Consider the following 19,480-nt stretch of genomic DNA (forward strand, 5'->3'; position numbering starts at 1 on the left):
AGAGCGCTATCTGTATTGCATTTCATTTGAATGGGAACATTTCCCTTTTGCTGGACATGAATCATTTTACCAACTGCCAATTCACTACATCGCACACCGCAAATTGGGAATTCCTGTCCTCATGCTATTGTGTAACGTTATTTGCTTTGAGCACACCAAATCTTTGATATAAGTGTGTGTCTTCAAAGTACCGTAAAAAAAAAAAGTGAGGCTACACTTACTGTATTTTGTTCTGTGGTTACAGGAAGCAGAATACCAACGTGCGATGCAGAGGAGGGCCATACGGGATGCGAAGACTCCAGAGAAGATAAAGCAAGTCAAACCAGTGGTGGACGACGGCCTAACGTTACAGGGGAAAAAAGAGAAGATCAGGAGTAATCTGGAACGGCTAGCAGAGCTTGGCAAAGTGAATCCTGAGAACCGCTATCAGGACCTCATCAATGACATAGCCAAGGTGAAAAAAAAAATGCAATATCGTCTTGGTGTCAGTTCTTAAACTGTAAATTGTATACCCATTTGAAATGTGCCTGCGTGCATTACAGGACATCAGAAATCAGAGACGTTATCGCCAGCGTAGAAAAGCTGAACTCGTAAAACTGCAGCAAACCAACACGGCCCTGAATTCAAAGACCAAGTTCTACAATGTGCAGATTGATTCATACAATCAGTATATTAAAACGTGCATGGACAACCTGGCCAGCAAGGGCAAGTAAGTGTGTTCATCTTTCTTTTTTATTGATCTCTTCTTTATATTGAAGAGATCATTTGATGTATGCGGAATGATGATGATTTTCCTCTCAGGTTGTCAAAGCCTGGTGTCAACAAGGCAAAGAAGAGTAAACAAGTTGCACAGAAATACACCGCCTCACGTCTATATGAGAAGGGAGTACTCATTTCAATTGAGGATCTGCAGCCTAACCAGTAAGTTCAGCACTTGGCAACAAATCAATATTTAATGTTCAGGCAGGTGAGCATTATTCTATTTTGCAACTTTACACATTTTGATTTTGATACCTGCTACATGTTCCAAAAAAGCTGGGGTGTGGGGCAAGAAAAGACTGGGAAAGTGGATGGATGCTTTAAAAAAAAAAAACATTCCACGGGTGAGTGGGAAACAGATGAGTGTCATAATTGGGGATAAAAACAGCACCACCCAAAGGCTCAGTTGTTCACAAGCAAGGATGAGATGAGGTTCACCATTTTTTGAAGAACTTTGTGAGCAAATAGTCCAATAATAATAATAATAAAATAATATAATTGCAAGTAATTTCAGAATTTCATCATCTCTGGTCCATAATATCACCAAAAGACTCCGAGAATTTGCAGGAGCATCTGCACGTAAATTATAGGGGTGAAAACCCAACATCGAATGCCTTTGACCATCAATTGCTCAGGCTGGACCACAATAAAAAAAGGCAACACTCTGTTAAGGATATTGCCAATGTGGGTTTAGGAACACTGCAAAAAAACATAGCCAGTTAAAACTCTGCCATGCAAAGTGAACGCCATACAAGGTGGGTCCTGGAAGTTTGTGACCTGAACAATACAAGAGGCAGAAAGAATTCAGATTTTTATTTTTCAACATAATCCTCTTGGAGTTCGATGCTCCAGTTGTAAAAGTCCGTCCCGGAAAACGGTTTGATCACAACTTACGTGCTTTGTGAGTTGGGGCATTATCCTGCAACAACCAAACATCATGTCCGAGTTTCCCCTATTGTTTAAGATTACTGGCGTGTTGATTCCTGGTGATTGAACAGGGCCTTGTTAGTCACACAAAAGATTTGGTTTATCTGCTGTATGAAGAAAGTGGTGTGTATTCGCTTTCAAGGTGTGAGACCAGACATTTTTGGGACAATTGAATAGTCAAATATTTCAATGGGTGCTCTTGAGTCAAGTTGAAAACTGAAACTCATGTTTTTCTCCTCATAGGTTCAAGAATGTTATTTTTGAGATCTCTCCGGCCGAGGCTGTTGGAGTCTTTGACGTGAAGGCTAAGTTATTGGGGGTCCACTTTGAGACATTACAGTTAGAATATCAGGTATGCTCGATGAGATGCTTTTACATACAGAAGTATATTGTACAGATTGTTAGTACTGATATTGTTAATGATTCGCTTGATTTTGATTTGTTTCCTTGCTTCCTATAATGCTCTTAGGATCTCCTCCAACTGCAGTACGAAGGCGTGGCAGTGATGAAACTCTTCAACAGGGCGACAATAAATGTCAACTTGCTTATTTTCTTGCTCAACAAGAAATTTTATGGGAAATAGCGAAAACAGTTTAAACAAGGCAACGGACTGATTTGACCACAAGAAGGCTTACTGAAAGCCTCGACCTAAATGATTTTGGTTGTCTTAACCCTTTCCTGACACACTTGCCTTATGTGCCTTTGCAAATGTATTTTTTCAATGTGTACATCATCATATGTGCATGGTTTCCAGTGGAACACTCCCTTTGTGCCACTCCGGCCAACATAACACAGGTATTTGCTCGAGGATTTTATGTAACTGCTGCCACGCCAGATGTTAAAGAGTTGTATTTTTTCCCTCTTTCAATATTGATATCTTGTGCACAGGCATTGATTACTTATAAAAAGTGATGTTTTATGTAAAATAGCCTTTTTTTTCTCGACCTGACTGAGAGAGGCTTGATAAGCACTTCTTTCAGCAGGGTTGTGGAAGAAGTCTATTCCTAAACTTCATTCTGGATATTTGTATGGTTTGTGTGACACACACACACACACACACACACACACACACAAAAGAAACCCCAGAAAACAGAAACAGTGCATTGTAGTAGTTTTTTTTAAAGCTATATCACAGATTTGGATTTGATCCACCTTGCCCTATGTAGGAAAATATTTTCTTTAGCAACATAAAGTTCCTTTTGTTAACCTGGAACTCTGTCCCATATTCTTCCCGTCCAATAAGTTCAAACTTAATCATCTTTGAGGTAAACTTCTACCATCTAATTACGCAGATTGCAAACAGCCACACGCAGCTAAAAGTGAAAACGAAGGCTCCTTTCTGGAGAAGACACTTATGGCCTGACATGTTCCCGATGGCTTCTTTCTCTTCTCCCTTTCTTCATCTTGAAAAATAACCTGGCTTTGAAAGTCATCTGGGTTTCTTTATATTGCTTCCTTTGTAATTTTGCATTTGATTTTACAGTGGATTTGATTTCTTTTCAGATCTCATGTTTTTCAGTTGTGTCATACCGTAAAAGGGAATATGTTCATGTCACAAAAGTAAAAAACTAGAATGTCTCCATCTGTACTACATAAAATGGAATGCAAATATGCGGACTGGATGCACATTTTATGAAGAATAATCTTGTTTATAAAGATACCCCTGCTAACTTTAATTAATTTCTATTTTAGTTTTTGTCAGTGAGTATTATAGTGTCATTCATTTTGGAAAGCTTTTACAGACCATATACATTGAACTGGGAAGATGTGCAGTACTGTATTACATTCAGAAGATCCAGTAGATATGTCACTCTATAATGTCTCTTGTTATACATATGTGAATATCTGAGGGATCAAGTTGCCTTTCATTCCACTTTTGACTTTATATGACAGAATGTCAGTATTTAGTGTTATGTAGTGTAGTCCCGATGAGAGGCGAATGCTCTTTGTTCATTGTATTTTATGTGCCTAGTTTTAAAATAACGATCGTTATGTAATGTCGCCCGCACCCCCTCCGCCCCAATCTGACGTTTGTTTTGCAGACTGTTTTGAATGCAAGTCCGTTTTAAAAAGCTATAGTAGTGCTTGAGAGTTCAATATTTAATCACTTTGTACAGTGTTGTCATTTTAAGTGTGGTGTACAGTTATACCATAAAAACAATTTAACGCAAATACTCAGAATTTGCACACAAGTGATGACGTGATTTACTTGCAAGGAACCAACAGTGTATGTCCGTAAGAATGAACAGTACAGTATGTGATGTCTTTGAATATGCCAATTACGGTAAACGTAATTTACCTTTATTTCATTGCTTAACAGAAAATGCTATGCCGAATTAACGTTGTCAGAAACAAGGCCATAAACATCGCGTTATTATTACAGAACTGCAGTGTGAACGTTCTGCTGTCACCCAAATGATTTTCTAACGAAGGCCTGCCGTTGTCGCCTCCGTGTGGTCTTCGGGCGAATCGATGGAATTTAACAGGGCAATGTTTTTCTCGCATCAGAGACTGAGAGACTGGGGATGACAAGACGTCGGGTCAGACCTGCTTATTCAAGCCGTGTCAACTGACAGTTGATGTGGTGAAACAGAATGCGGCAACCCGGCAGAAGAATTGGGCTCAATCTGTGTGGAGGAAATGAGTATTAACCTTCGGCGTCGCTTGTTTCTCTTCATGGAGTCATCGGGTCGGAGTTTGAGGTCTCTAACTGCTTCCCGTGGATTAACGCAAAGATCGACTTCACTGTAATCTAGATGTTAAAGTGAGAATTTGTGGACTGTACCCCCGCTACAAGTGCGTACAGTTGCGTGCGTAGACGAGCTTTTGCTTCCTTCGTGGTCAGAGAAACTCGACACTGAGTGAGTCTGGATAAGACCAGCGGACACTTGTTGAAATACAATTTAGCGAGAAAAGCTTGGCTCCATTGCTTGGGAATTGAGCTAACGTTGTTAGCAAGGTGTTTGCTAACGGGACACTACTTTCTTTAGTAGAAGAACTAAAGATCTTGAGAGAAGCGAGCACACATACATGTCTGCCAACTATTTGCCGAAGTATTGTCTCGACAAGTTGGTAAAGTGCTTTGGTGCAAGATGGTCCGGACGGATTTGACACCAGTTTAGCTAACCTAGCGACTAGCTGCAGCGCTTTTTCTATCCGTTCACCTCCATATTATGTTGTTAGCTTTGACAGCTATGTCAACGTCAAACTCATCCAAGTGGCCGCTGGCAATGTGTCAATATGAAGTTCTGTTGTGTCATTAACTTGGCTTTATCGAAATATCCCTGTCAGAATTTATTTTTCAGTGAAAGTCATCGACTTTGACTTGCAAACACTTAATATTTGCGAATACGCCATATAGAAATTTATTTAACCATTTCTCCATTATTCAAACGTTGATCCACAAGGAATGTGTGCTCTTTTTAAATGCAGACATATGTATATATATTTTTTAGTTTATCCAATGGAGTGCCTACTGAGAAACCTTGAAAAATAGATTCGAAGCACCGCTGCCAACTCCTCTCACCAAGAATCTGAAGTTGTAGAACAATGTCCGGCTCTCCGGGCACAGGGGGCTCGAACCCCAGGAAGTTCAGTGAGAAGATTGCACTGCATAACCAGAAGCAAGCAGAGGAGACGCGAGCCTTCGAGCAGCTGATGACGGACCTCACGGTCTCAAGGGTAAATACTCTTTTGTTATTCTGTTGTCTTCTTGAATGAGACTGGCTGCTATTTAAACGATGCACCTCCTAAGTGTCCGCTTAATTAGTACTTCTCATTGACGTCGCTGTGTTAAACCGTAGCTACCGTCAACCCCTAGAACTCTCCGTAATGTTTGGAATACAACAAGGATCATTTTGAGTGAAACACAGTCCAGACTATAAAATTGTCGCTGTCCGTAAAACAGGAAATGGGAAAGCGGTTTGAGTGTCGCATTCACTGGGTCATCAGTTCCCCTTGCTGTGCATCTCAAGTACTCCAGAGGGAGTGAAATCTGCTAAGATTTGTGCTGAGTTTGCATCTGGTCATTCACTTCAATTGGCTGAATCCCTTCCGTTTGAACTCTGTGATGCTCCATTGGGACAGTGGAAATTCCAAAGAATTGTTCTTGGTTGGTTGGTTTGTTGTTTATTGAACATAAAACATATACAGTAATAATTTGACAGAAAATAAGGTAGATAAAATAGTAAAAAGAAAGAAATCAGTCTTCATTCAACACAGTTATTATGTTCAAGGGAGTAGGAAGAAGTAAAAAACCTATCTAGTCCTACCCCGTTATGTGTTTGATATAAAAATGATTTATTAGATATAATCAGAAAAGAAAAAAAGTAAGAAGAAAGAAGTCTCCATTAAAGCTCATACTTTACCCTTAACCGTGATATTTTCACAACTTTTGGTTTGTATCGGGATTATATACATAATAGAAATACGTTCTTAATTATGGAATGTTAAGTTTTACCTTAATTTGGGCACAACGACTTGCTATTTTGCCACACAAGTTAAACAAAAACTTCGCGTTCTCATAATTACTGATGACTACTTCAGTTATAATTGTGCGTTTGTTCAGTCACTGTTATTTTAGCTGTCTTTTCAACAATTCAATTTAATTTAGTTAGATACAGAATTATTTGGACAGCTGTAATATTTCTACAATTTGCCTTTATACCTCCACAAAGAAAACAGTCCAGATGTGTTGTGAATGTAGACAGTTTAAAGAAAAAATTTTTTTTTCGATGGACATGTCAAATTATGTAATCACGACCCAGTTTGCTTTTATGTTTTTGAAGGCAAAAGTGGCAAGAGCCGCAAACAAGGAGCAATCGAATGTGGCAGAATTTGGTGATGCCGATGGTTTACACACTGAGATCATAGTTACAATTAAGTCAGTTGTCTACAAAAACAAAACAAAACATCCAAATATTGAGCACACATAAATGTTCTCAGCTTATAACAGCAAGTCTACATTTCTATGAAATCCTGATTCTTGTATTTAAAATCTATTGTTGTGATGTATTGCCGCAAAATCATAAAAACTCAAGGCATTTGTCACAGTTAAGCCAACCTACATCTGTGGTCACAATGTGTTCTAGTGTTGCATTAAGTTACTGGTACCAGTGTCGTACCGTGAATTTTAGCTGGCAAAATGACATGCCACTTTATTATACTGTACAGTACTAAATTGATCAGTTTAGTGTTTCAAAAAATGGCTAAATGTTTCATGTGCAATTGTCCTAAATCCGGAGTCGCCAGCCTTTTGGAAGCTGAGAGTTACTTCTTGGCTGCTGATGAGTACAAAGAGGTTTGATACACACTTCTGAAATAACAAATTTGCTCAAATTAAATTAATCATGTTATTATTATTCTTATGTTGCTATTTGCGCCGGGAAAAATGGGCCAACTCGGCTAAGTCGACCACAATAATTGAGCGACAAAAATTTCCACCTCCAAATGGGGAGCACAATCATGATTTCCCACAATAATCAGGAAACAGATAAATACCAATATGCAGCAGCACTATTTTTATAAATCTCATGTGAATGAGTGTGATCGAAAAAGCTGGCTAAAATTTGCAAGCACCATCCTTTTTAAAATACTGGGATAAAAATTCAGACTCAGATATTTATTTCTTTATTTGCATGAAAAGTATGGAATTGGCTGGCACATGTCACTGATGGGCTTTCGCCTTCTGTCAGATAGCAAACACCAGCGATGGGCTGCAAACAAAATCTGGCCCGGGAATATGCATCGTCGTGGCCATCACTTGACGAAAAATAATCATTGACGGCGGTGTTGCAGCCGTCATGTGTTGAAAAGTTATTGTTGATGCGCCGAAACTCAGTCGACGGCGGTGTCCAGCAGAAAACAAAAACAAAATCAATTGCCGACAGGGGCGAGCGAGCCGGTCGTGATGCCCAGGACTAGCCATTCGAGAAAATGCACACATTTCCCCGAAATTCTCGATGGCAACTCTGCCCCGTCTGACACAGAGTTGGAGCGCGTTCGCAGTTGGGAATTATGGTATTGTCTTTTTTGCCAGCTAAAATTCACAGTTCCATACTGGTATTGGTGCAACCGTTTTTCATCCTTCAGTCTGGATACGTTTTTCAGCTGCTAAATGTTTTTAGTGATTGATTTAATGTGATTGATGAAAGTCAGGTCTGAGTCTATCGGCACCCCAAGATTTTGGACTTTGTCTTTGGTTTCTAAAGACAGTAATGGCAATTGTTTTGTCAAAGCATGCTGAAAAAATGTACCGGTACCTCTATTTTGTTTTGGTTGAGCTGAAGGAAGATTTGGTTCATCCAGTTGTTAATTTTTGTTATCTTTTATTTATTCTTTGCAGTAACTTGGTTTCAACTGATTTCACAATTGTTTTGAAAAAGTCGGATGGTATTAGGTCAAGACAGCCAGGTCATGGTGATTGAATTATTCCTGGGTGCTTTTAAGTGCTTCACAATTGTTATTTTTGCTGGTTTAAAGTCTTGGATTAACCAAAAAAATTTGAGCAGACAGCTCTGGACACAAGGACAGCGGCAGATTCATTTGTACAGTAAGCACATAAACACAGAGGGTAAAAGTGGTTCGAAGTGTCTTTAAGTTACTTAGGACATTAGTCAACTCATGAAATTCTCAATTTATCGTGTATCTATACTCTTAAAATTATTATTAGTGTTTATATAATTGACTGCAGTGTTCGACAATGCCTCGAATATGCTTGCAGATGTTCCCATTTTTTTCAATGTGTGTTCATAAAAATTTCATCCGGTCGCGCAGTGCGAGTGCATGTTTTAATGCTCCTTCCGGTACATAGAGCTAAGTCTCTGTGTCCGTTTGTCAGACTGCACACAGAAGGCAGAACGCATGTCAGGTTAAATCATTCCTGGCTTCCATTTAGCTCCATAAATTTGCCTCTTTGTCTTGGAGGTCTGTAAATGATTACACCAAAAATCTTTGGATCACTTTTTAACATTAAAATGGCAGCAACTCCCCTGCCTTTTTTCACTGCGACATTTGTTCATCAGACTAATGTGTTGGGATGCCTCATTCATGATCGTTGGATGGGCAACCTTCTGTAAGTCATGTTTCACTGAGGAGAAATTAGCCAAGATGAAGTCCTGTGCTGCAGCTCTCACATATTTTGTTATTCGGTTATCCTGCTGTAAACTCTCTCGAATAATCGGGTAATTGGATTAACAAAAATATAAATATATATATATATATATATATACTGTATATATATACAGTATATACACACACACACACACACACACACACACCCATCTATCTTCTGATCCACTTATCCTCACAAAGGTCATGGGGTGTGCTGGAGCCTATCCCAGCTGTGTTTGGGCAGAAGGTACACAAAGACAACCAACAGTTCGCACTCACAATCACACCGAGAGACGATTTGGCTTGCCCAATCAACCTGTCATGCATGTTTTTGGAATGTGGGAGGAAACCGGAGTACCCGGAGAAAACCCACGCAGGCACAGAGAGAACATGCAAACTCCACACAGAAAGGCCGAAGCTAGGATCAAACCCTGTACCTCGACCACCGGGCTGCCCCTGAACTAATACCACACAAACGATATGTATTTTTATCGAACACACACACACACACACACACACACACACACACACACACACACACACACACACACACACAGAGTAATCCCTCACTTATCATGGTTTATGGGCACCGGGACCCCACCGCGATAAGTGAAAACCCGCGAGGGAGGGTTTGCTCCCCCCTATGAATTTGAACGTGTATGTGGGTACCAGCATGTTTAAAATATGTAGTGATTATCCTTAGCATATTTGAGACAGGGTGGCCCGGTAGTCCAGTGGTTAGCATGTCGACTTAACAGTGCAGGGGTACCGGGTTCAATTCCAGCTCCCGCCTCCCTGTGTGGAGTTTGCATGTTCTCCCCGTGCATGGTTGTTTGTCTCTTTGTGCCCTGCGATTGGCTGCCAGCCAATTCTGGGTGTCCCCCGCCTACTGCCCGATGACAGCTGGGATAGGCTCCAGCACCCCCCGCGACCCTAGTGAGGATAAAGCGGTTCGGAAGATGAATGAATGAATATTTGAGACAAAGGATACAGCAGTACACCTATTTACTTCTTGGCGGCGGTGGGACTTCTCAGCACACTCTCTTTCCCTAAACAGTGTATGGTCCACGGCGAATCACAGGCTGCAGTCTATTATAGCCCACAAACAGTAGAGGTTGACTGAGCAGATCGTTCCTTCGAAAAATACTATTCTTGGGAGTCTATAATCCAGCGAATACTGCCGTTTTTTAAAGACCGTGTCCAATAAAAATTTCACAGCTTGGTTCAATGTTGTCCTCATGGGAAACCAATGAAACAAAATCAAAATTAATCCAATGCGAATGAAAATCAAGATTAGTCCAATGGAATAGTTTCCTCAATTTCCTTTTATCAATCTCTACTGGGGGGGGGGGGGGCTTTAGCGTCCCCGTTCACGCCCGCTCTTTCCAGTTTCATACCCGCATGCTCTCCTCAGTTATGTCCGCCTTTCTTCGATATAAGCGCCGTGTCGTCACAAAATCAATCAGTCACCCGGACCCCTAATCAAAGTCACACAACAGCATTCAAAGATTTTGGAACTCTATGCATACACAAGGCAACCCACATTATTCGGCACCCCATCTATTTGAAAATTGAAAATTTAAGGCTTTCAAGTGTGCCTTTTGGTCGTGAAAATACGGTAAGTGTTGCCGCGTTCCATGTTTGTAATGTCACAAAAAAACAAACAAACAGAAATACATTTTCTGTGTTGATAGCACATGCTCTTGCCTGAGAAAAACGGTGCAGTATGGGCAGTAGAAAAGGTCATGTACTCTAGCGCTCAATTACTTTTTATCGGAGTCAAATTATTTTTTATGGAGGATATTTAGAGGCATTTGAAGTGCTCATTCCATGTTTTTTTGTTGTTGTTGAAAGTTCCACTTAATTATTATGCTGATTTCTGCTTCAAACGTATCCCTCTTAACAATATGGGTTTTCTTTTTCTTTTTTGACTGACAGGTGCAGTTCCAGAAGATCCAGCAGCTTCGTTTGTCTCAATCACGACCACAGTACTATGGCGGCTCTTTGCCCAATGTCAATCAGATTGGGAATACAAGCTCTGAATTTCAGGTGGGATGTTGTCAGCTAAAATATGCACAGCTGTATAAAAGTGCGTCGTCATGCTCTGAATACACTCGGTTAGTGTGTGATTATTTCTACTGCTCATTATGATGTTAATCATGTAAAGCCAATCTCCCAAAATGATGAAAAGTTTTGTTATACACGGTATATCTGTCTATAAGATTGATCAGCCATGGACACCTTAAATGATGGGTGGGCCACAATTTTTCTTTCTCGCTAATTTGGGGGCACGTAAGACCGCACACGTCCTTATTGGTATCTTCATATATTTACATTTTCAATTGCACATAGAAGAAAATCAATGCTTAACTACACAAAATAACCACAACCTGTGATTTCCCAGCTATCCCTCCAGCAAAGTGTTCTCTTGCCTAAGCATTCCCATTTTATTCACATTCAAAGATGGCGCAAAAGTATAGAACAGCAAACCAACATTAAAGCCCGCACCTCACTGAGGGTCGAATGTTTGCGAGTGTTGGCTAAGGTCGAGAATGCCCATTTGCGCCTGGGTTTGTCAGTGTTCGTTCATGGTCGTGAACATTTTCCAGACTGGCAAATGAATGCAACATTAGCTATCTTCACAAACACTTGCAGATGTTCTCCCCTCAGTGGGATACAGGCTTTCATGGGGCCATATAATGCCACTCAACTTTTTTTGAGCTTTTAGCCATGTTCAAATGCTAATTCCTCACTAAGAACACCCCCAAAGTGCACTCATTCATGCACTCACCCTTCTCAGAGCATTCTTGCTCATTCCTCTACTCTCAGCACCAGCCCCTCCCAGTCTAAGAAAATGACTTGGTCCTCACATTTCTACATCACAAAGTGAGGAGCCGCCTCTTTACTGCCACTGCAGACTAAACACATGCACACTTTCTACGAGGCACCAGTGTCAGGGATAAGTACACCCAGTCTGCCTTGTGACAACTTTATTTTTCAGTTACAGCGTTGTAGTTTAGAAAATGTGCAAATGGAGAAAATGATTGTTTGTCTGTGGGAAGTTTAGGATGTTTGTGTTGTGTTGGCAACGTAGCACGTTTTTGCTGAGCCGTGTTATTTCGGAGTGTTTTTTTTAAATGCATCACGCGACTAATGGAATGGGAGGAGCATTCCAGAGAAGGATCAAAGCCTGTGGCAAAAATGAGGAGATGCAGACAAAGGTTGCATATGGGCAAAAAAAATTAATCCAGTCTACGTCAGGTTTGCCTGCAATGTGAACCTAGCCTAAGTTAATGTGCGATATAGTGTGAATGAAACTACCAAAAGCCCTGCAATTGGTTGGCTGGATGGAAACAACCAAAACAAAACCTGAAACAAACAGCGAGCGAGTGACTACTGAGGAGCATGTTTTTATGGTGGCTAAGCCAGGTGGCGACCATCCTCTGCCTATCTGCTTGAGGAAACACCCCAGCAGGACAGGGAAGTGGCCGTGACACTATATTATGCAGCTCAGAGAGGAGTTCGTTTGAGTGTATGCTCTGCCTCAGGCTGTTTTGAATCTGTTTTGGCGTCGGCTACGGCCCACAGTAGCGTTGTTGTGATTTATAATAAAAGGTCAGATAAACAACAAAAAATGTGTGTAAAAATGTGTCTCGAGAATAGAATGTTTGGTTTTTCCACTTAATGTCATTAATCCAATATTGTCACACCGTAGCAAGCAAACCGTGTGGCTGAGAAGTTATTGTTTATCATACCATCCACAGTCAAGGTTTCATGAAATAAAATAACATATTCAGAACCTCGCTAAACATCTTCAGAGTACAAGCAGAAACCAACCTTTGTAAAAAGCAACATTTAGAATTCTGAAGAATGGAGATATTTTGTGTCATTGCGCCATTTAGAAATGATTTGAATGAATGGGCCATGAATCGCAGAATACAAAAGCGTGTTGGCTCTTTTTGGCTGTTAGCTAGCAATTACCAATCAGTGCATGAGATTAAAGTAGACTAAAAGCAAAACAATGGCAAATGAAATGCATTATTAAGCTAAGATCAGTAAAACGGTGCTGTTATTTAGACTTGATCCTACTTGTATTTTGAGTGTGTTGAGCAAGGTTCAGGATCTTGTGTGCATTATTTTCATGAAACCCAAACAACCCAAACAATGACTTCTCAGTTACAGAGGTGGCTGCAACCTTGCATAGTGCTTGTACACATGCATGCTCAAGTGCGCGTGTACACGTGTGCACTCGTTCTCGTGCACATGTACTATTCTAAGCCAAAAATGCCAGGCTTGACTTTTAGTGCCTGTCCATCCGTGAGCATCTAACTTGGGTTGTTTGTTCATGCCAGCCAGGAACATACTCAATGTGTAGTCCCTCCTCGCAGTTGTAAGTGAGCATCATGATCGAACTTGCGCTGATATTTTCTTCCAATAAAAGTCAGAACTTCAAATGCTGTAATTGTTGGCTCACAGCGCCTGTTTGACCATTAATAAGCAATTATTTTTGGTTCACTCATCCAGCTCATCCCACACATGATGGTTGGGGACCCCTGCTAACGACTGTTGAAATCATAAGCATCTGTCTGGTGATAATTGTTCTGGGTGGAGTGCTGAGTTTTCATGTCAGTGTGCTGCAGATGAATGCCAAGGTTGACATACTACTTACAAATACTATATTTAAAAAATGGATGGCAGGTATTTGTGACTGCATCCAAACTTCAAATAAGTAATGTGTACCTTCCCGGACTTAAGGCTTTCATCCATCCATCCATCCATCCATTTTCCACCACTTATCCGGGGTCGGGTCGCAGGGGCAGCAGCTTTAGGAGGGAAGCCCAGACTTCCCTCCCCCCAGCCACTTCTTCGAGCTCTTCCTGGCGGATCCCGAGGCGTTCCCGGGCCAGCTGGGTGACATAGTCTCTCCAGCGTGTCCTGGGTCGTCCGCGGGGTCTCCTGCCAGCGGGACATGCCCGGAACACCTCACCAGGGAGGCGTCCACGAGGCATCCGAATCAGATGCCCGAGCCACCTCATCTGGCTCCTCTCGATGTGGAGGAGAAGCGGCTCTACTCTGAGCCCCTCCCGGATGACCGAGCTTCTTACCTTATCTCAAAGGGAGAGCCCGGACACCCTGCGGAGAAAACTCATTTCGGCCGCTTGTATCCGGGATCTCGTTCGTTCGGTCACGACCCATAGCTCGTGACCATAGATGAGGGTTGGGACGTAGATCGACCGGTAAATTGAGAGCTTCGCCCTTTGGCTCAGCTCCTTCTTTACCACGACAGACCGATACAACGTCTGCATCACAGCAGACGCTGCACCGATCCACCTGTCGATCTCTCGCTCCATTCTGCCCTCACTCGTGAACAAGACCCCAAGATACTTAAACTCCTCCACTTGGGGCAAGATCTCCTCCCCGACCCGGAGAGGGCACTCCACCCTTTTCCGACTGAGCACCATGGTTTCAGATTTGGAGGTGCTGATCTTCATCCCAACCGCTTCACACTCGGCTGCGAAACGCTCCAGTGAGAGTTGGAGAGCCCTGCTTGAAGGAGCCAACAGTACCACATCATCTGCAAAAAGCAGAGATGCAATACTGAGGCCACCAAAACGGACCCCCTCAACGCTTTGGCTGTGCCTGTAAATTCTGTCCATAAAGGTTATGAACAGAATCGGCGACAAAGGGCAGCCTTGGCGGAGTCCAACCCTCACTGGAAACGATTCCGACTTATTGCCGGCAATGCGAACCAAACTCTGACATCGGCAGTATAGGGACCGAACAGCCTGTATCAGGGGGCTCGGTACACCATACTCCCGAAGCACCCCCCACAGAACTCCCCGAGGGACACGGTCAAACGCCTTCTCCAAGTCCACAAAACACATGTAGACTGTTTGGGCAAGTTTCCTCAATCTGAGGCTCGACTTCCTGACGGACCCTCCTCTCCAGCACCCCAGAACAGACCTTACCAGGGAGGCTGAGGAGTGTGATCCCTCTATAGTTGGAACAAACCCTCCGGTCCCCCTTTTTAAAAAGAGGGACCATCACCCCGGTCTGCCAATCCAGAGGCACTCTCTCCGATGACCACACGATGCTGCAGAGGCGTGTCAACCAGGACAGCCCCACAGCATCCAGAGCCTTGAGGAACTCCGGGCGGATCTCATCCTCCCCTGGGGCCTTGCCACCGAGGAGCTTTTTAACCACCTCTGTGACTTCAACCACAGAGATAGGAGAGCCCACCTCAGGGTCCTCAGACTCTGCTTCCTCCGAGGAAGGCGTGTTGGTGGAGTTGAGGATCACCAGGTGGTGATCAGTTTACAGCATGTCCAAAATGTCCAAAACATGCGGCCGCAAATCCGATGATGCAACCACAAAGTCAATCATCGAACTGCGGCCTAGGGTGTCCTGGTGCCAAGTGCACATATGGACACCCTTATGTTTGAACAAGGTGTTCGTTATGGACAATCCGTGACGAGCACAGAAGTCCAATAACAAAACACCACTCGAGTTCTGATCGGGGGGGCCGTTCCTCCCAATCACGCCCCTCCAGGTCTCACTGTCATTGCCCACGTGAGCATTGAAGTCCCCCAGCAGAACAAGGGAGTCCCCAGCAGGAGTACTCTCCAGCACACCCTCCAAGGACTCCAAAAAGGGTGGGTATGCTGAGCTGCTGTTTGGTGCATATGCACAAACAACGGTCAGGACCCGTCCCCCCACCCGAAGGCGGAGGGAGGCAACCCTCTCGTCTACCCGTGTGAACCCCAATGTACAGGCACTGAGCCCGGGGGCAATGAGTATGCCCACACCTGCTCTGCGCCTCTCACCGTGAGCAACTCCAGAGTGGAAGAGAGTCCAACCCCTCTCGAGAGAACTGGTACCAGAACCCAAGCTATGTGTGGAGGCAAGTCCGACTATATCCAGTCTGAACTTCTCTACCTCGCACACCAACTCGGGCTCCTTCCCTGCAAGAGAGGTGACATTCCACGTCCCTAGAGCTAGCTTCTGCAGCCGAGGATCGGACCGCCAGGGTCCCCGCCTTTGGCTGCCGCCCAGCTCACACTGCACCCGACCCCTTTGGCCCCTCCCATGGGTGGTGAGCCCATGAGAAGGGGGACCCACGTTGCCTCTTCGGGCTGATACAGGCTTTCACTGCTGGAAAATGCATTCAGAGATAGATTTGGGGGGAGGGAACATCCACATTTTGGGATTGCTCCACCCAGAGCGCGGATGTGGCATGATGTATGGAATACTTGAGCCAATGGTAGAATTTACATAGCCACAAAAGTGCATGGCTTTTCCGTTTTACTCACTTGATAGAATATGACCCATAGTGTCTAGTTCATATTTTTTGCTCAATAGACTTGCTCTTTTCATAATGGCAGAAAATCTGTACCAACATTGCACTTTTTTTACAAATGTAACAAGCACCTTGGATAAGTTCAACAAGAGTTAATTTTATTGACCTAATACTGTATTACAATTGTCCCGGTCACATTTTGTGCACTTGAGTCTAAGTCACATAATTTTGAGTATCTGCCGATACCGAGTCCTGATCTGATACTCCAGCAAAGCATTTAGGGGAGGGGGAGGGGGGTGCACCCAAACTCTCTCAATTTTCTTTTTCATAGGTATTCCAATGAAGGTATCCCAACATGATACCTTTTTATATCGCAATAATTCAAAAGTGGTTAAAATCAAGTAAACAAATACTTTTTTTTTGACTAAAGAAATTAAGAGCATTCAAATTTTTTCATCTTTTTCGTCCCTGATTTCTGATCACCTGAACGGAATACCCTACCTAATATTGTATACAGGATATTGTATAGTATTGCAATTATTTATATGTAAGAATACAATGGGGTGATTTTACATTTATGTTGCTTTCACAATGTCATAACAGCACTGACTCCAGAAATACGATGTGGCCAGCGATGATTATGAGTTCAATACCTCTGGGCTATTCAAAGCAAATTGAGTGTAATGGTTCATTTTAAGCAATGTGGTTCTGAATGCAATCAGTCATTGCAACTTTTAGAATCTGTGTTCTTGTTACTTAAAATCATCCATGATTGAGTTGTATTCACATTTAGTTCCATTTGAGCTCTGAAGTGTTACTATTGATGCCATTGAGTCCCCTTTTTTTTTTTTTTTTTTGGAGAAGTCTAACACTTTTAAATGTCGTTGAATTTGGCAAAAGCCTTTTCTGTCTCCATTGATCTTACCGTTACAAGCGTACCCAAAACCACCATTCAGAATAGTATTAAAAACGTTACTCCTTGAGAGAAGCTGCGGGATACATTTAAGTGTCTCTTTATGTGTGAATGAATACATGATAAAAACGGCAGTCTAAAGTGTATGTTGTCTTTATTTCTCAGGGAGGCTTTCCATCAGCGTTGGATTCTGTAAGAGGTACTCGCCACCACGGATTAGTTGAGAGGGTCCACAGGGAACGCAACCGCATCAACTCTCCCCATCGCAGGCCTATTGACAAGCATGGACGGCAGATATCCTACCAAACCAGTCTTTAAAAAGTAGTATAATTTCATGTGATGTAGATCGTATTGTCAACATGGCATGTGAATCTGTTATTCAAAAGTGTGCTTTGAAGCTATATGATTGGAAAATGACATACAAGTATGTGGTGCAATGTGAACAGTCCTGACACAATCGTAGGCAGTTGTAGTCAATGTTCCCTCTAAACTGAGCGCATGCCCAATTGTGCACAGCTCTCACTAACCATGCGCACACCAAATGTAGACAGCGCATTAAAAAGATTCAAACCTGAGCTGTATTGGCATTTTCATATTTGCCTCATTAAAAAAAAAAAGAAAAAAAAAAGGAATGTTTATTTTGCTCAGGAGATGGGCGCAAAAGCTAGGCCAAGTCCGGTAGCATTCAAATGTCCTGGTGTAAGTGCGTCCTCGCAGAACCCAAAATAGTAACCCACAAAACTATTATGCTAATGAATATTTGACTCATCAAAGTGACTGAAAAACACAAGGCCATCCACTCCATTTGTAATCTTTTCTAAATGATCTGTGCCCGGTTGCCAAGAGATACAGGACGCATCTCAAGATGGAGGGGGAGGAATTGTATGGGGGTTTTTTTTTGTTTTTTTTTACTTCACACCCAATATGTTACATTTGCATGTAACACATATTGCCTACTGATCCAACAGTACACCCCCACTGCCATAGCATTTGAATGAGTGTGAGTGTTTTCTCTTGCCAGAGGATAGCAATGATTCAGTGATGTGTGAAAATGAGTTCTTCCTGTGTCATGTGACCTCTTACCAGCATTTATTTCCTACACTTGGTACATCTGTGTTCTTTAATGGTAATTACGACAGACACTATGTTTAGGAAAACACACTAGCTGCTTCCTTTTCTTTGATGTCAGTGGGCATGGGAGGTGTATGTTTCAGGAATAAAATTGCCCCTGATGCTGTGTCATCAGTAGGTAAATGAGGAAACGGTGTAAAGCACTTTGAGTACCAAAGGTAAAAACGTGCTATATATACTACGTGACAGCCCATTTACCAGAATACAAGGGTAAGGGGTTGAGCATCGTTTGAATTTGGTTCAGCTTCCTGATCCTCATCTTAGTTTTCCGTCCCGATTCTTTTAGGGGGCGCTGTCATAAAAGTTTGCAGGGTTTATATTGGAGGTGTCCAAACTACAGCCATCCATTTTTTCTGAGCGGACCGCGGCATAGACTGTGATAAACATTTAACACGACCTGTGTCTACACTGGGTGGCAAGGTCAGAGAAAAGACATTTGTTTTCATCTCTCGCTTCTTTGTCTTCTGTTTCTTATTCTGGTTCTATTCAAGTGGAGGAACTGCTACAATGTCCTTTCCATTTGTGCCATCTGAATTGTGTTTGAAGGGTGTGATTTTGTTATAAATGAGTGCTACCACGTCTTGTTTTACACTACACATGCAAATTCAGATCCCAATCCACATTTAACATTATGATCTAATGGCAACAACTTAATCCTAATGAACTTTTTAATTGTATCCCAAACTCATTGTTGATAAGATTCGAGGTTTGGTGTCCGAATGTCATATTTATCATACCTTTTTCAATCTATGAATGGAATATAACACTAAAAGCACAGAATGACGGTGTGACAAAACCGTTTTGTTTTAAATTCGATACATTGTATTCTTTGGACATTACTTGCTTCGTGTCTCCTGATAAGGAAAAGTGACGTATTTGCCGATCAACAGTATTCATCTTTCAGCACCAACCAATTTTCCTTGACCAAACCCACATAGAGAGTTCTCCATATGGAACCGTATACCTGTCCCCACCTCCAGACAACAACTGGAGAAGGTGAGTGTCTCATTTGACAAAAGTCCAATTTCTTCTTCTTACAAAAATGTTTTACTATCTTCGTTTTTCTGTTTGCAGTTTGTTTTGTGTCATTCTCTGTGTATCCCAGCTTTTGTGTTTTTTGATCCAGACACTCGGTCCCCTTGTTCATCCTTCAATATGAAATAACGATGACTGGTGGCTATGCAGTGTGACTTAGGTTTAGCACTTGTAGCTGTTACACTCCATTGTTTCTGCAGCAATACATTCAGTGTCAGAATGCTGCTTTTACCCCGAGAGATGTGTCTCCACTGCAAAGGTGTACAGTTCAGTGAAAAAGTATTCGAAACAATTGCTTGCTTATTAAA

General features: G+C 42.3%; 2 protein-coding genes across 6 annotated transcripts in view; both read left to right on the plus strand.

The window, feature by feature from the left end:
* iqgap1 (IQ motif containing GTPase activating protein 1) overlaps positions 1–3,362 on the plus strand; it is a 46,558-nt gene extending 43,196 nt beyond the window's left edge. The window contains exons 33-37 of the mRNA XM_086106322.1: positions 245–454; positions 543–709; positions 802–921; positions 1,930–2,038; positions 2,156–3,362. Coding sequence (XP_085962448.1) covers positions 245–454; positions 543–709; positions 802–921; positions 1,930–2,038; positions 2,156–2,269 — 720 coding nt within the window. The 3' untranslated portion in view covers positions 2,270–3,362. The remainder of the gene's footprint in view (positions 1–244; positions 455–542; positions 710–801; positions 922–1,929; positions 2,039–2,155) is intronic.
* Positions 3,363–4,145: 783 nt separating this feature from the next.
* The window catches only part of crtc3 (CREB regulated transcription coactivator 3), a 51,324-nt gene continuing 35,989 nt past the window's right edge, over positions 4,146–19,480 (plus strand). For 3 of the 5 annotated variants that reach the window (XM_086106325.1, XM_086106326.1, XM_086106327.1), the window contains exons 1-4: positions 4,146–5,367; positions 10,735–10,845; positions 17,172–17,300; positions 19,072–19,133. In XM_086106325.1, coding sequence (XP_085962451.1) covers positions 5,236–5,367; positions 10,735–10,845; positions 17,172–17,300; positions 19,072–19,133 — 434 coding nt within the window. In that variant the 5' untranslated portion in view covers positions 4,146–5,235. The remainder of the gene's footprint in view (positions 5,368–10,734; positions 10,846–17,171; positions 17,301–19,071; positions 19,134–19,480) is intronic. The other 2 variants (XM_086106323.1, XM_086106324.1) reach the window with 2 other exon arrangements.

This window comes from Hippocampus guttulatus, chromosome 3 (genome assembly GCF_054856545.1).
Source record: "Hippocampus guttulatus isolate MCC_2025c chromosome 3, RoL_Hgut_1.0, whole genome shotgun sequence".
Taxonomy (NCBI): domain Eukaryota; kingdom Metazoa; phylum Chordata; class Actinopteri; order Syngnathiformes; family Syngnathidae; genus Hippocampus; species Hippocampus guttulatus.